The sequence below is a fragment of the Aquarana catesbeiana genome, linkage group LG12, assembly GCF_042186555.1.
Source record: "Aquarana catesbeiana isolate 2022-GZ linkage group LG12, ASM4218655v1, whole genome shotgun sequence".
Classification (NCBI taxonomy): Eukaryota; Metazoa; Chordata; class Amphibia; order Anura; family Ranidae; genus Aquarana; species Aquarana catesbeiana.
The window spans coordinates 226,015,988-226,029,566 of NC_133335.1; the positions used below are offsets into that span (position 1 = coordinate 226,015,988).

A 13,579-nucleotide genomic window follows, 5' to 3' on the forward strand; every position below is an offset into this window, starting at 1 on the left:
TACTGGGATCAGGAGGGCACAGTACCGGGATCAGGAAGGCACAGTACTGGGATCAGGAGGGCACAGTACCGGGATCAGGAGGGCACAGTACCGGGATCAGGAAGGCACAGTACCGGGATCAGGAAGGCACAGTACCGGGATCAGGAAGGCACAGTACCGGGATCAGGAAGGCACAGTACCGGGATCAGGAAGGCACAGTACCGGGATCAGGAAGGCACAGTACCGGGATCAGGAAAGGCACAGTACCGGGATCAGGAAGGCACAGTACCGGGATCAGGAAGGCACAGTACCGGGATCAGGAGGGCACAGTACCGGGATCAGGAGGGCACAGTACCGGGATCAGGAAGGCACAGTACCGGGATCAGGAAGGCACAGTACCGGGATCAGGAAGGCACAGTACCGGGATCAGGAAGGCACAGTACCGAGATCAGGAAGGCACAGTACCGGGATCAGGAAGGCACAGTATCGGGATCAGGAAGGCACAGTACCGGGATCAGGAAGGCCCAGTACCAGGATCAGGAGGGCACAATACAGTTTATGAGATGTTGCTTGGGACATGGCCATCCTGGGACATCTTGATATAAAGCGTGACCGTCCCGGCAAGTCCAAGACAGTTGGCAAGTATGATGTAATGCTTAAGATTGTCATGGGGCCCCCATGCACCTGGGGCCCCTGGGCAGTGCCCAGGGATGCCCATGCATTTAAGAAAGCCCTGCTGGTAACGACATAATGACGTCAGTGAAGCCACGCCCACCTGACGTGTTGCGTCCCTCCAGACTTTATCAAAGGTAGCTTTTTTTTTTAACAGAATCAAAGGTGAATTTGATAACGTTCGGAGGGACGCAACATGTCAGTGGAGCGTGGCTTTGCTAACATCATCACTCCGGGGTGTTACACCGAATTATTATGTGATCCGTTTCATTTATATGATTGATTTAATGCACATGTAAGATATCAATTGGAGCGCTTCACTATTTTCTGAATTGTTTTGTATACAGATCGGTGTATATATACAGTATGATAACATTGTATACAGATCGGTGTATATATACACAGTATGATAACATTGTATACAGATCGGTGTATATATACAGTATGATAACATTGTATACAGATCGGCGTGTGTATATATATATATATAATGACAACATTGTATACAGAATGGTGTATATGTGGTGTGATAACATTGTATACAGAATGATGTATATATATTATGATAACATTGTATACAGATCGGTATATATATATTATGATAACATTGTATACAGATCGGTATATATATATATTATGATAACATTGTATACAGATAGGTGTATATGTGGTGTGATGACATTGTATATAGAATGGTGTCTATGTGTTGTGATGACGTATACAGAATGGTTGGTGTATATGTGTTCTGATGACGTATACAGATCGGGGATCTCTTTCAGAACATTGTATTCACTTTGTAGTCTGGTTATGGCCGCTGTACTCCAGCTCTCGTGACGTCAGCAGAATCAGAACACGCCCCCTGCAGCTGTCAGATCTCCTATAATTATCGCTCGCCCCTCCCACCCCGACTGGCATGACGTCCGTCCAATCGGCTCTCACCCTCCCAACAACAGGCGACGCTACTGGGCTGTGCTTTCCACCAACCCCACTTCGTCGTTCTCTCTGGCAGGGCGACGCCTCTCCTCTGACGGACAAGTTGGCGACCAATGGAGCGCCGAAATTTTCCTCTTTGTAGGCGCTGATTGGCCAGCTCCTCCCCCGTGTGATGGGAGGGGCGGGAGGTGATATATAGGGCCGTGGGTGACAGTCCGGACAGCGAGAGCTCCAGCAGCGCTGAGAGGGGGACGGAGGAGGTAAGAGTCGGGCTGGGGATTTAGTGGTCTGGGCCGGTTGCTGTGTGAAGGGAGAGCGGGGTTAGGGGTACATAGAGGACTGACACGCCACCTCAGGGACACCGATAGGAGCGGTACGCATGGAAGTGCTGCCGTCCGTAGTATGTGGTGACCTCACCCCCCACTTAGTGAATTGTTATAGGGGAGTCGGTGGGGGAGGGGGGACAGCCAGCTGTCCGTTTCGTAGGTCACTACCAGGGGTGCCCCGCCCCCTTTCCCCCCTCAGCTTCCCAGATCCGCCCCCTTTCCCCTATTTATAGAGCTCCGCCTACCCCTGCTGAGCCACGCCCATCTCCCCCTTTTTCACGGGAGAGTCCCCTCCGTGAGACAAGTGTGGGCGGGGTGTTGTGCCCTTGGGGAGGGAGCTCACCTGAGGAATACCTCCGCCCAGTGTGCTGTCCATTGAATTAGTGTTTTCAGGACCAGGTGGGCTGAAGGGGAGGGGCTAAAAAGTGGGGAGGAAAGGGATTGGCTCTTGGAAGAACACTTGTGGGAGTTACACTTCCCCCTGTCATTGTCACGTGATGTGTACAGACCTTTCTCATTGGTTCCCTGTGGTGTTAAAGTGTACCTGTCATAAGAAATGCTGGAGTTACCATTGGGGGGGGGGGGGACTCATGGTGATGCCGGATTCCTGGTTTAGGCCTGGTATGGGGAGGGTAGGTTGGGGTTCCTTCTTAGAGGAAGGTCTGGTGTCACCCGCACAGGTCAGCAATGGCCGCCCTGAGCTTCTCCTATCACAGCTGTGCCCAGCATTGTGGGTGGACTTGGGTGATCTCATTTACATTACTGGTGGGTAGGCTCTGGTCCTCTAGTGCTCCAGTGATTGGTTAGGTTTTTCACTGTATATGTCCAGCAGACTTATAATAATCGACAATTTATATATAATGCCATCAATGTGCGCCGCACTTTACAATATAAAACCAGCCAGACCCACGAGCTCCGTACAGGATCATCTGTTCTGCCAAGACCTTACCGGGGGGGGCCCTCCTGTATGGTCCTGGAAGGCTCTGGTGTCCTGACCATAGTCCTGGAATCCATGGTTTGGCTGTCCTGTCTGTGGAGTCTTGGTGGCCTTTAAATTCACTCCCCTCCGCACAGATCCATGTAGACTCCTCCATCTTATCCTATCTTGTAAGCCACCCCCCCCCCCCCCCCCCCCCCCCTGCAAAATGGCATGGTCCTGACTGCCCCCTCACCCAACTCCCATGTCTAAACCGCACATCCCTTGGTTCCCCCCACCCAAAGTGGCAACTCCAGGCCCGCCCCTCAGTGTCTAAACCACAGTGTTATGACCACCCACCAATACCCCGTGTCCAAACTGCGTGGGCATTGCTGCCCTCCCAACCTCACTGTGTCCAGACCGCGCGACCGGGAGTGCTCCCAATCCAACCGCCTCCATGATGTATAGACTAGTCATTACACCCACCCATCAGCATGCCATTGGCTGCACCCCTCTTGTATAAAGTGCATCATTGTCTTGTCAACCCCCCTAATCCCCTCATGTCTAAACTGTGTAGTTATGGCTGGCCTGAACCCCCCCCCCCGTCTGAAATACATGGTTGTGGCTGCAACCAGAGTCCCACTCCCCCATGTGTGTTTAAATTGTGCAATCGTGCTTGCCCCCCCCCCCCCAAAGTCCCATGTCTAAACCACGTGGTCGCCTTCAGCCCATCTTCTATCTAAACCACATGGGAATAGCCAACATGTCCCCCCACTCCTGTGGCGTTCTATGCAGATGCCCCCTGTACCAGTCAAGACTGCCTTTAGCCCAGCTTCTGTGTCTGAACCACGCTCGTGGCCGACCCACCCAATCCCAGAGCACCTTCTGTGTCTAAACTGCATGGGTTTAGCTGTAGGTAACTTATCCCCCCCGTACTATTTATGGCCCAACTCCATGTCTAAATGGTAGTCATGGGCCCCCCCGGATTTAAACTGCCAGTTCTTTGCTACAATCTGGGGTTCAAATTGACCCTCACACCATTCGTGAATCTTCACTGCTACGTCTTTCTGCCTTGAGCGGTCCCCCGGGGGGTTTGTGTAGTGGAGTCATGTGGAGCAGTTTACATGCTTTGCTCTTCCACATTCACCCCCCCCCCCCCCTCCCCCTCACTACTTACAGACGTCCACATCTCTGGTGGCTGTTTGTTGAATGACTGCTGACATTGACAGTTCTTGGGGCTCATTCACACTGTGTGTGGGGTGACCTGTGGTTTTCCACACTGGGTGAACGTCCTGGTAAAACGTGTTTTTTGCAATGCAGACTGGTGTGAGCGAAGCCTTTATCAACTCTGAGCAGATTGATAGACTTGTGCTGAGAGGAGCTGTAAGGGCCGGTAGCTTTGCTTGGGGAGGAGCCTGCATGTTTAATGAGCGAACATGGCTACATACAAAATAAGTTTGCACAGAAAAATAGTGCATTGTGGGGGGGGGGGGGGGGGGGTTGACATCAGCAAGGAATGCAGTCCTCTGTAATGACTACGGGTCTGGTGGACTGAGAAGAGGGCCAGGCAGGTGCGACCATCATGTCCCGCACTTCCCTCTATATATAGAGAGAGGGCGCACTTGTAGGAGGGAGATATTTGTCCAGGAAGGTCTCAGATTTCTATTCAACGTTTGTTGTTGTTGTTTTTTTTTGTTTTTTAATTTCACATTTGTCTTGTGTTGATGGATTTGATTTGATGTGTTTGTATATGGGCTGTGCAACATTTGGGTGTTTCACTCTTGTTTGTGTCTTCCCCCCCGCCCCCCATCTGCTGTGTGTGCGTGCAGGTGTGACATGTCACTGACATATGTGATCCTCTCTTGACGTCATCGTCCTGGTCTCTGTGTGGCATCAGCGGGTGACACATGGTGCGAACATTGATCTGCGTGGGGGGAGGGGCACTGAGTGGAGGGGTTTCCTGACCCTTTTCTGAAAGGGCATACCATCTCCTGGGCTGTTCTTGTGGGCGAAGTGATGTGTGCAGCTTGCCCTTTGTGTGTGAACTACATGTCCCAGCTTGCCCTTTGTGTGTGAACTACATGTCCCAGCTTGCCCTGTGCTGTATCACCCCCCCTATAGTGTGTACTCATGTCCCAGCATGCCCTGTTCCATTTCATATGCACCCCCCAAGTGTCTGAATTACCTAGCATGCCCTGTGGCATACCATCTGCACCCCCCAAGCATGTCCTGTTGTGCCATATGCACTCCCCAAGTGTCTGAACTGCTCAACGTGCTGTGCCAGATGCACCCCAAGTGGGCTAAACTACCCAACATGTGCCGTGCCATATGCACCCCCCCAAATGTTTCAACTGCCCAGCCTACCCTGTGCTCTGTCATATGCACCCCCAAGTGATTCTGGACTACTCAGCATTCCGTGAGTTGTGCCATATGCCCCCCCCCCCAAGTGTCTGAACTGCCCAGCATGTCCTGTGCTTTGTTATATGCACCCACCAAGTGCTTCTGGACTAAACATTCCATGAGTTGTGCCATATGCGCTGAACTTGGCTGAACTTCATGTCCGAGCATGCGATGCTCCACATCCTATATGCACCCCCCTGAACTGCATGCCCCGTGCTGTGCCATATGTGCTGTTAACCCCCCCCCCCCACCCCCCCTTGAGCTTCCAGCAGATGTATGATCCGGGGACGGCTGTCTGTACCGTCTATAGTCCTGTGTATTTATAGGCTGCATGACGGACAGCTTATGTTGGTTGTCGGGTATTTTTAACCCCGTGATTTCAGCATGTTGCAACTTCCATTCCTGTCAACATGACGTAGCCCTAGATGAGGCTAACCCTATGTGGGGAGGGGGGGGGGGGGATGCTGGGACTTGTAGTTCTACCACATCTGTGGGTTAAAGGTTCTTCCTCAGGATTTAACAAAGTTTGTTTGCTGCTACAACTTCTAATCTGTGATTCCGGCTGAGTCTCTCTGCTGTTCCTGGGAACCCCGGATTGTGGTGGGGGGGGGGGGGGGGGGGATCAGGATGTCCCATCTTTTCCTGAGGTCTTCCATAACCTCCTTTAAACCTTCAGGGGTGTGTCCCAGGCTGTTTAATGTGTTTGCCGTGACGTTTTAATAAATACCTTTTGGCTGTGTCCTGATCCGTGTTCTCCACCCCACCCTTGCTGATCCAGCAAATGTTTAAAGGTCGTTTACAGCAACTCGGAAGATTACATTACAGTATGGGGGGGAAGGGTCATGGAGTCCAGGATAGACTGGGAGTAAACTTAAAGTTAACCTGTCACGTGTGTGGTGTCTGTGTACTGTTTGAGCTGCTTGAACCAGTGAAGGGCGGTGAGCGAAGTGCCTGTGCATCCTGTTTTTTTTTTTTTTTTTTTTTTTTTTTTTTTTCCCCTTTTACCTCCCGGGAACCTCAATATACAAACATTGACTCTGTGCTGTGAAGTTGTCAGTCATGGCATCGCCCTGTGTGCCTCTCTGCAGGCCAAGGGAATGTGTGGCTACCACTCAGTGCCAGCCTGTATAAGCTGAACTCCAGGCCCCCCCTTTCTTATTAGTGACTGTAAACTTAATTTTTTTTTTTTCTTTTAAATGGCAAACCTGTTATACTTGCCTGCTCTGAGCAGCCCCGATCTCCTCTTGGGTCTCCTGCCGGAACTGCCCCCCTACCCCCACTGAGTGCCCCCATGGCAGGCTGTGTCAGGTCACCCATGTGGGCTTGATGCCGAGCCACGCTGTCCATAGACTGTAGCTCAGCCCCTCTCTGCTCACTGGCTGTGACTGACAGCAGCAGTAGCCAATGCCTCCATGTCCAGTGAGCCACTGGATTGATATTTGACTGGGGGAAGCTGCACACCAAATGTTTACCAGAATGCATTAAAGTGATTGTAAACGTGTGTTTTTTTTTTTTTTTTACACAAACTTACAAACTTGCCTATACTTATCTGATCTGTGCAATGGTTTTGCACTAAGCAGCTCTGATTCTCTTCTGCGGTCCCCCGCTGGCGCTCCAGGCCCTTCCTATTCATCAGGCCCCCACAGAAAGCCACTTTCCATGGGGGCACTCGTGCAGGCTCGCTCCTGAGTCCCATAGCTGCATCCATTGACAGACAGCAGGACTTGGCCGCACCCCCCGATTCCATAATCGCAGTTCTTGATTGATGGCAGCAGGAGCCAATGGTTCCTGCTGCTATCAATCTCTCCAATGAGGAGCTGGAGCTGCTGCGCTCATGCACCTTGCTGGATCGGTTCAGGTTAAAAAAAAAAAAGGGGGGGGGGGGGGGGGGAAGCTTCAGCACATGTTTTTCACCTTAAAGCAGAGTTCCACCCAAAAGTGGAACATCCACTTTAAGGCCACCTCCCTGAACCTGTTTGTGAAATGGATCTTTTGGGGGGAGCAGGTACCTGAATTTGACAGGTACCTGTACCCACTTCCGCTATGGTTGCCCAGGCGACCGGAAGCACGAGCTCTCCCTCCCGAAGTCTTCTGGGACACTTTGGGGCCAGTCAGAGCACAGGGCCACTCACGCATTCACAGTGGGCACCTGGCTGTGAAGCCGCAAGCTTTGACAGCGGGGTGCCCACAGTGAAGATGCCGGCGCTGCCGAGGGACACAGGGAGAGCACAGGTGCAGTGAGTACACCGCTGGACCGTGGACAGGTGAGTGCTTATTAAGTCAGCAGCTACATGCTGTTTTTTTTTTTTTTTGCTGCTGTCTTTTAATAAACAAATGATGAACTCCGCTTTAATCCCTAGAATGCATTAAGGTGAAAAACTATGCCCTTGGAGGACTTGAGCGACGTCAAATGTTGCTTCAGCCATCCAGACTTTAAGGGCTCAAAATTTTTTTTTTTTTTTTTTTTTTTTTTTTTTTTTGCTTTAAAGGGGGTTGTAAACTGTAATGGTTTTTCACCTTAATACATTCTATGCACTAGCTGGTGTCTTGTGTCCTGATTGGATAGATTGATAGCAGCGTAGCCATTGGCTCCTGTTAGCTTGTAAACAAATGTCAGAAAAAGGGTTGGTCCTTAAGTGGTTAAGGTAAAAAAAAAAACTTTAAACCACACATCTGGGGTCACCTGGCTGGGTTTACAGGAGGAAGGTTCCTCTATGGCAGTGATGGTGAACCTTGGCACCCCAGATGTTTTGGAACTACATTTCCCATGATCATGCACTCTGCAGTATAGTGGAGCTTCATGGGAAATGTAGTTTCAAAACATCTGGGGTCCCAAGGTTCACCATCACTGCGGTTTCATCATTGTTGCCTGTGAAACATGTACTCTTCATTTTGGCTTTTTAGCAGCAGGGTCATCTTGGGCTTCACAGGACTCCACCGGAAGGTCATGACTGGTTGTCTGTTCATGGGGGGTGTGGGGTGGGGGAGGGTACTTGCTGGTCATCACTTCTGGAGGGAGCACCAGCATTAAGTGCATAGACTGCAGAGCTGGATTTGCTGGTCATCACTTTTGGTAGCAGTATCGGCAAGAGAACCAGATAACGTACTTGGGTTGGATTGGAGGTTTGCTTTAACCTCTTGTCTACCAAGGTACTTTTGCAAACCCTCAGGCAGTTCAAGAGGTTAAAGTGGACCTACTGCACCACAAACCAAAAATACATTTTTCTTCAGCAAGCAAACTCACCCCATCTGTGTCCATGTTTTATTTTGCCAAGGAATCTTTGAAAAATGCCCCCCCCCCTAGCATTTCTGGCTGTGGCCTTCTTAAAAGTGAAGTGTGGGTTTTGTTTTGAGTTTCATACTTGCCTAAGTGGATGCAGCATCAGTTCAATGCTGCAGCTGTCCCCCGGTGTCTCTACACTGAGAACCGAGCCACCAAACATCACCGATGGCTCGTTTTTCTCCCTGAGCGCTGCTGACTGTCAATCAGCAGCTCTCCTGCTGTGCTCCTCCATGCTCACTGGAGTGATTAGCTGTGGAGGGGGCAGGGAACGGCCATCTCAGCGGCTCGCTGAGACTGCCTTCAGTTAAGGCAGCTGGTGGATCCAGACTTCAGAAGTCGGGATGATGCGCTGCCTCGACTGATTGCAGTGACGTCAGCGGAGAATCAATTGCACTCCTGTGACCCTTAGGAGAACCCCAGCCTAAAAAATCAGGTTGGACTTCTTCTTCTTCTTCTTCTTCTTCTTCAAGGGCAGATGACTTGCAGAATTTACTTTCTGGAATTCATCTCCCCTTCAGGCATGCAGGCAGTTGGATGTGCTCAGCAAACGTCCCTCCTGAAGACTCCTGGGGTGTAAAGTTCCATACACTCGATCGGACTTTTTGACAACAAACATGCAAATTGGCTGTTTTAAGGCAACATCTGACCGTGTACGCTCCATCGGACAAACTTTTTCGTTTTTCATCTGACAAATGTTGGCTGTGCGAACAGACAAACTTGGCGGCAACAAAAGTCTGACATCGCCAAGTCCGATCGTGTGCGCACAAAACCATCGGACTTTAGTACAAAGTACAAACACGCATGCTCAGAACCAATGCAAAAGATCAAACGCCAATACAGAAGTTGACCAAAGGGTGGCGCCGAATAATTGAACGTCCTCTTTTGAAGTGTTGTCAGTACGTTGAAACGTCATTACGATCGTGTTTGTTGCCTAAAAAGTCCTGCCGTGTGTATGCTTAACAATTTCACAGCCAACGCCCTTTGTACAGAAATCCACAGGAAAGCTTGTATAAAGTCCGATCGTGTGTACGAGGCTTAAGACATAATTTGCTTAGGCCAGAAACCAGGAAGTAACTAAAGAGATGTAAAAAGAGCAGCTGTCATGTCTGTCCTGTAGCGGCTCCTCCTCCTCTGACGTGCTGTTGACTCACCGATGGTCCCATTTACTTTAATGGGATGGCTGGGGATACGGCACTGACAAGGTGAGGGACGTTGCGGCAGCAGGTGAGTGGACGCCTGGTAACAGGCGCTGCAATGATGGATCTGAAATGACAGGTGCTCTTTAAATGCAAGGACTCATTCTTGCTGGTAGTTGGAATCTTTTAATAATTTCAAACAAAATGAATATTTTTTTTTTATTTAGTATAAGCGGTCAGGTTAGTAAAACGGTGATATATGAGAACCTAGTCATACAGTTTGTAGTGCACATAGATTTGCAAAACAATGAGATAAAGGAATATTCCTGAACTTTGTTTTATCTCATGGTTACTGTGACAATTGCGTGAATGCATCAATGCAGTGCATGTCATCTCGGCTTGGATTCATTGAATGAGTTTTCCAAAATTGTAAATACTGCAGAATATACAACCTCATGCAACATAATGAAGCGCCATTTCATGCTGAATAAACTAAATGTGTCTTAAATAGGTTTTTACTCCCAACAGCATTTTATGAAAATTGATAAAAATCAAATCCCTTTTTTTAATTTTTTAAATCGTTGATTTCTATCCAACCTGCTGTTGATTTGAGGGAAAAGTTCTTCATTAAAGCTGGTAACCTTTCGGCTCAGTTATCTGGGTGGCTCTAGAGCAGCAAACTGGGCATAAAATACTGCTTGTACCAGCTCAGCCTGTAGAAGCAACTCTGTTGGCCTGTGTGTCCATGCACATTTGGACACTTGCAGGTATATTTGAGGAGAAGAGTTTTTATAGGTTGAAAAAAAAAAAAAAAAATCAAGTGCGTTTGAGAGCAGCTTATGGCCAGAAACGCTTGACCCGCATTAATTCTGTGTTTTTGGAAGTGTTCAGTGTTTTCAAGTGTGACTTTATTATAGCAGGGCCTGACAAATTTGCTTTGAATCTAGGAGCCAGCTAAAAGTTAGGAGTTGCCAAGCTTACAGGTAGAACATGTTCCCAAAAGTTTACTTGTCTTTTAACCCTTTTCACAGCCAGAGTTTGTTTTTGTTTTTTTTTTTGTTTGTTTGCACACATTTAAAAAAGCATCTTAGGCACGCAGGCAGGCGCCCTTAGCGCAGGGAAAGCACCTCCTCCCCTCTTGAAGACTCCTGGGATGTATGACATAATTTTCCTAGGCAAGAAACCAGGAAGTAACTGAATAAATGTTAAAAAAAGATCTATTTACAAGTGCTAGCAGCATGAGTATTAAAATTAGTCCACGTTGAGTGAAGTTCTGCTTTAGCAATCATCCTCATTTTGATCTTGACAGACTCCATTTAGACTGCAATATTCTTCAGTCATGACCGGACTGTAAATTACAGGTGGGGGGAGGGTGGACTCTGCCCGGTTGGGTCAGTTTTGCCTTCTGAGATGTTGTGCGTACTCAGGAAAATATTTACCTGCAGACAGTGAAACCTCCCAGTGCATCTGGCGGTGTTGACTTGGTTCCCAGTCATTTGTTTTTCATGCTCTGGCCTTGCAGTGATTAAAAAAAAAAAACTGGTCCTGTCACATTGTTTGGAGAGGCCTTCACCAGGAAGGCAAAGTTTGGGGAACTCAATTGGGTTATGCAGCTTTCTCATGTACTTTTCTGGTGTTGGTGAGATAAGATTTTCCTTTCTAACCATTTTTTTTTTTTTTTTTTCATTATTGCAGAAAAAACAGACTTCTAAGTGCTTTACCCTCTACCTGCCTGACAAACATCCTCCCGCACTCACCGAGAGAGATTTATGACAGATATGCAGCTTGAAATTCAGGTAGCTCTGAATTTTATCATCTCGTATCTGTATAACAAACTGCCCAGGCGACGAGTCAACATCTTCGGGGAGGAGCTTGATAGACTTCTAAAGAAGAAATATGAAGGCCATTGGTACCCTGACAAGCCGTACAAGGGGTCTGGCTACAGGTGCATCCACGTCGGTGAGAAGGTAGAGCCTGTCATAGAGCAGGCCGCCAACGAAAGCGGTCTGGACATTGAGGACGTACGTAGAAACCTTCCTCATGACCTCAACGTGTGGATCGATCCCTCTGAGGTGTCCTATCAGATCGGAGAGAAGGGACAGATCAAAGTACTTTATGTCGACGACAACAGCGAGAACGGATCGGAACTTGACAAGGAAATCAAGAACAGTTTTAACCCCGAGGCCCAGGTGTTCATGCCGATCATCGACCAGTCCTCTCCAGTATCCAGCTCGCCCTCGCCTCCGTTCGGTGACTCTGCCGCTGTAAGCCCGACGTTCATGCCCAGGGTCTCTCAACCTTTAACGTTTACGACTGCCACTTTTGCTGCCACCAAGTTCGGTTCCACCAAAATGAAGATGAACGCCCGCAATAAGATTGCACGGTCCTCTCCCACGCAGTTCGGCTTCACCGTCAACAACTTGTTAAAGCAGAACGCGTTGTCGTCCTCCATGCACTCGCTGTATGGCCTCGGCCTTACAAACCTCCAGCAGAATACCTCTGCCCTTTCTCCGAACGCCAAGGAGTTTATGTTCCCTGAAATGCCAGATCAAGGAAGATTTGGCATGAACTGCCCTAACGATAATGCACTAGGCCTTGGCCCCTTTCCTTACAGCAATGCCTTCGACATGTTTGCGGCGTACGGCGGTCTCAACGAGAAATCGCTAGTGGACGGCTTGAACTTCAGCCTCGGCAACGTGCAGTATTCTAATCAGCAATTCCAGCCGGTTATGGCGAACTAAACTCTTATTTATCCAAAGTATTGTACAAGCTGCGCGGTCCTTTTTCCTCAGCTTGTAGCCCTCATACATTCAAGTTGGTTGCAGAAGCACATACTATTTTCCCCCCCCCCCCCCCCCCCCCCCCCCCCAGACTAAGTGCAAGCTTATATTGTGTTCACTACACTTTTAAGGAATATTGCCTGGTACAGTATTTAGAAGCTAATTTTTTTTTATAGGCATTGAGTTTTTTTTCTAAAAATGGAAAATATTTGTGTTTTTTTTTTTTTTTTTTTTTTTTGCTTTCGAAGGTCGGGATATCCCGTTTCACCTGCGTTAGGAGTGAAAAAAAATATTACATTGTATAATGTATTAAAAAAAAGGGGAAATGACTTTCCAACTTTGTAAGTTTTTCTATATAATATATTTACATTGACACATTTCAAGATTTTTACGAATCTGTGATTCCTTCAGCAGCTTTTTTTTTTTTTTTTTTCTTATATTTTGAAACTGAAAAGTCTTTGAGACATTAAGCTGTTCAAAAAAAATAAAAAATGATCGATTTTATTCCTCACTGTACTTTAATTATAGAGGGATACTTGTAATTTCAAGAGTTGTATTTTCTGTTACAAAAATTAAGATTTTTTGCTATATAAAAGATGGAGATATGTAACTGTAATTTTTGTATCTAAATTGTGCAATACTTGATAAAGTTAAAGTATATTAAGTCAGTGTCTTACATGTTAAGAACTGAAATAGTTTATATTTAGTTTGTATTAAAATTATTTTAAATAAAAAAACAAATGCAGTGTTTGTCTTGATTTTGGGGGCAGTTATATGTAATTTTACTGGATGAAAGGGGTGAACTTTTTTTTTTTTGCAGAAACAAGTTGTCACCCTTTCTAGGTTTTGTTTGTGTTGATGCAGGAAGGGTCCAGGTGACACAATGGAACTTGCTGCTGCAGTGTGCCGGGTGGATTCGGCTTCCCATTCATCATCTACAGACCGGCGCATCAGCACTCTATTCAGGATTAATAGCATAGAAAGGCAACTCAATAAAACTGCTGATTTACTCTTTATAAAATGAAAGTTTATTTAAGGATCAGAATGCAGGCCAGAAAAAAAAAATGAATTCACCTAACCAAAGATCTATTGGATGTCGGACTAGTAAAACTGGGCTTTACAAGTGACTGGGGCTGCCAGCATCGAGGTCTGAA

The 13,579-nt window shown here is 47.7% G+C and overlaps 1 protein-coding gene across 1 annotated transcript; it reads left to right on the top strand.

Moving 5' to 3' along the window:
- Positions 1-1,731: 1,731 nt before the first annotated feature.
- TOB1 (transducer of ERBB2, 1) lies at positions 1,732-12,493 on the top strand. The gene is made up of 2 exons (XM_073606805.1): positions 1,732-1,844; positions 11,341-12,493. Exon 2 carries the CDS (start codon positions 11,415-11,417, stop codon positions 12,384-12,386), a length of 972 nt encoding a protein of 323 aa, XP_073462906.1. The 5' UTR covers positions 1,732-1,844; positions 11,341-11,414; the 3' UTR covers positions 12,387-12,493.
- Positions 12,494-13,579: the final 1,086 nt, after the last annotated feature.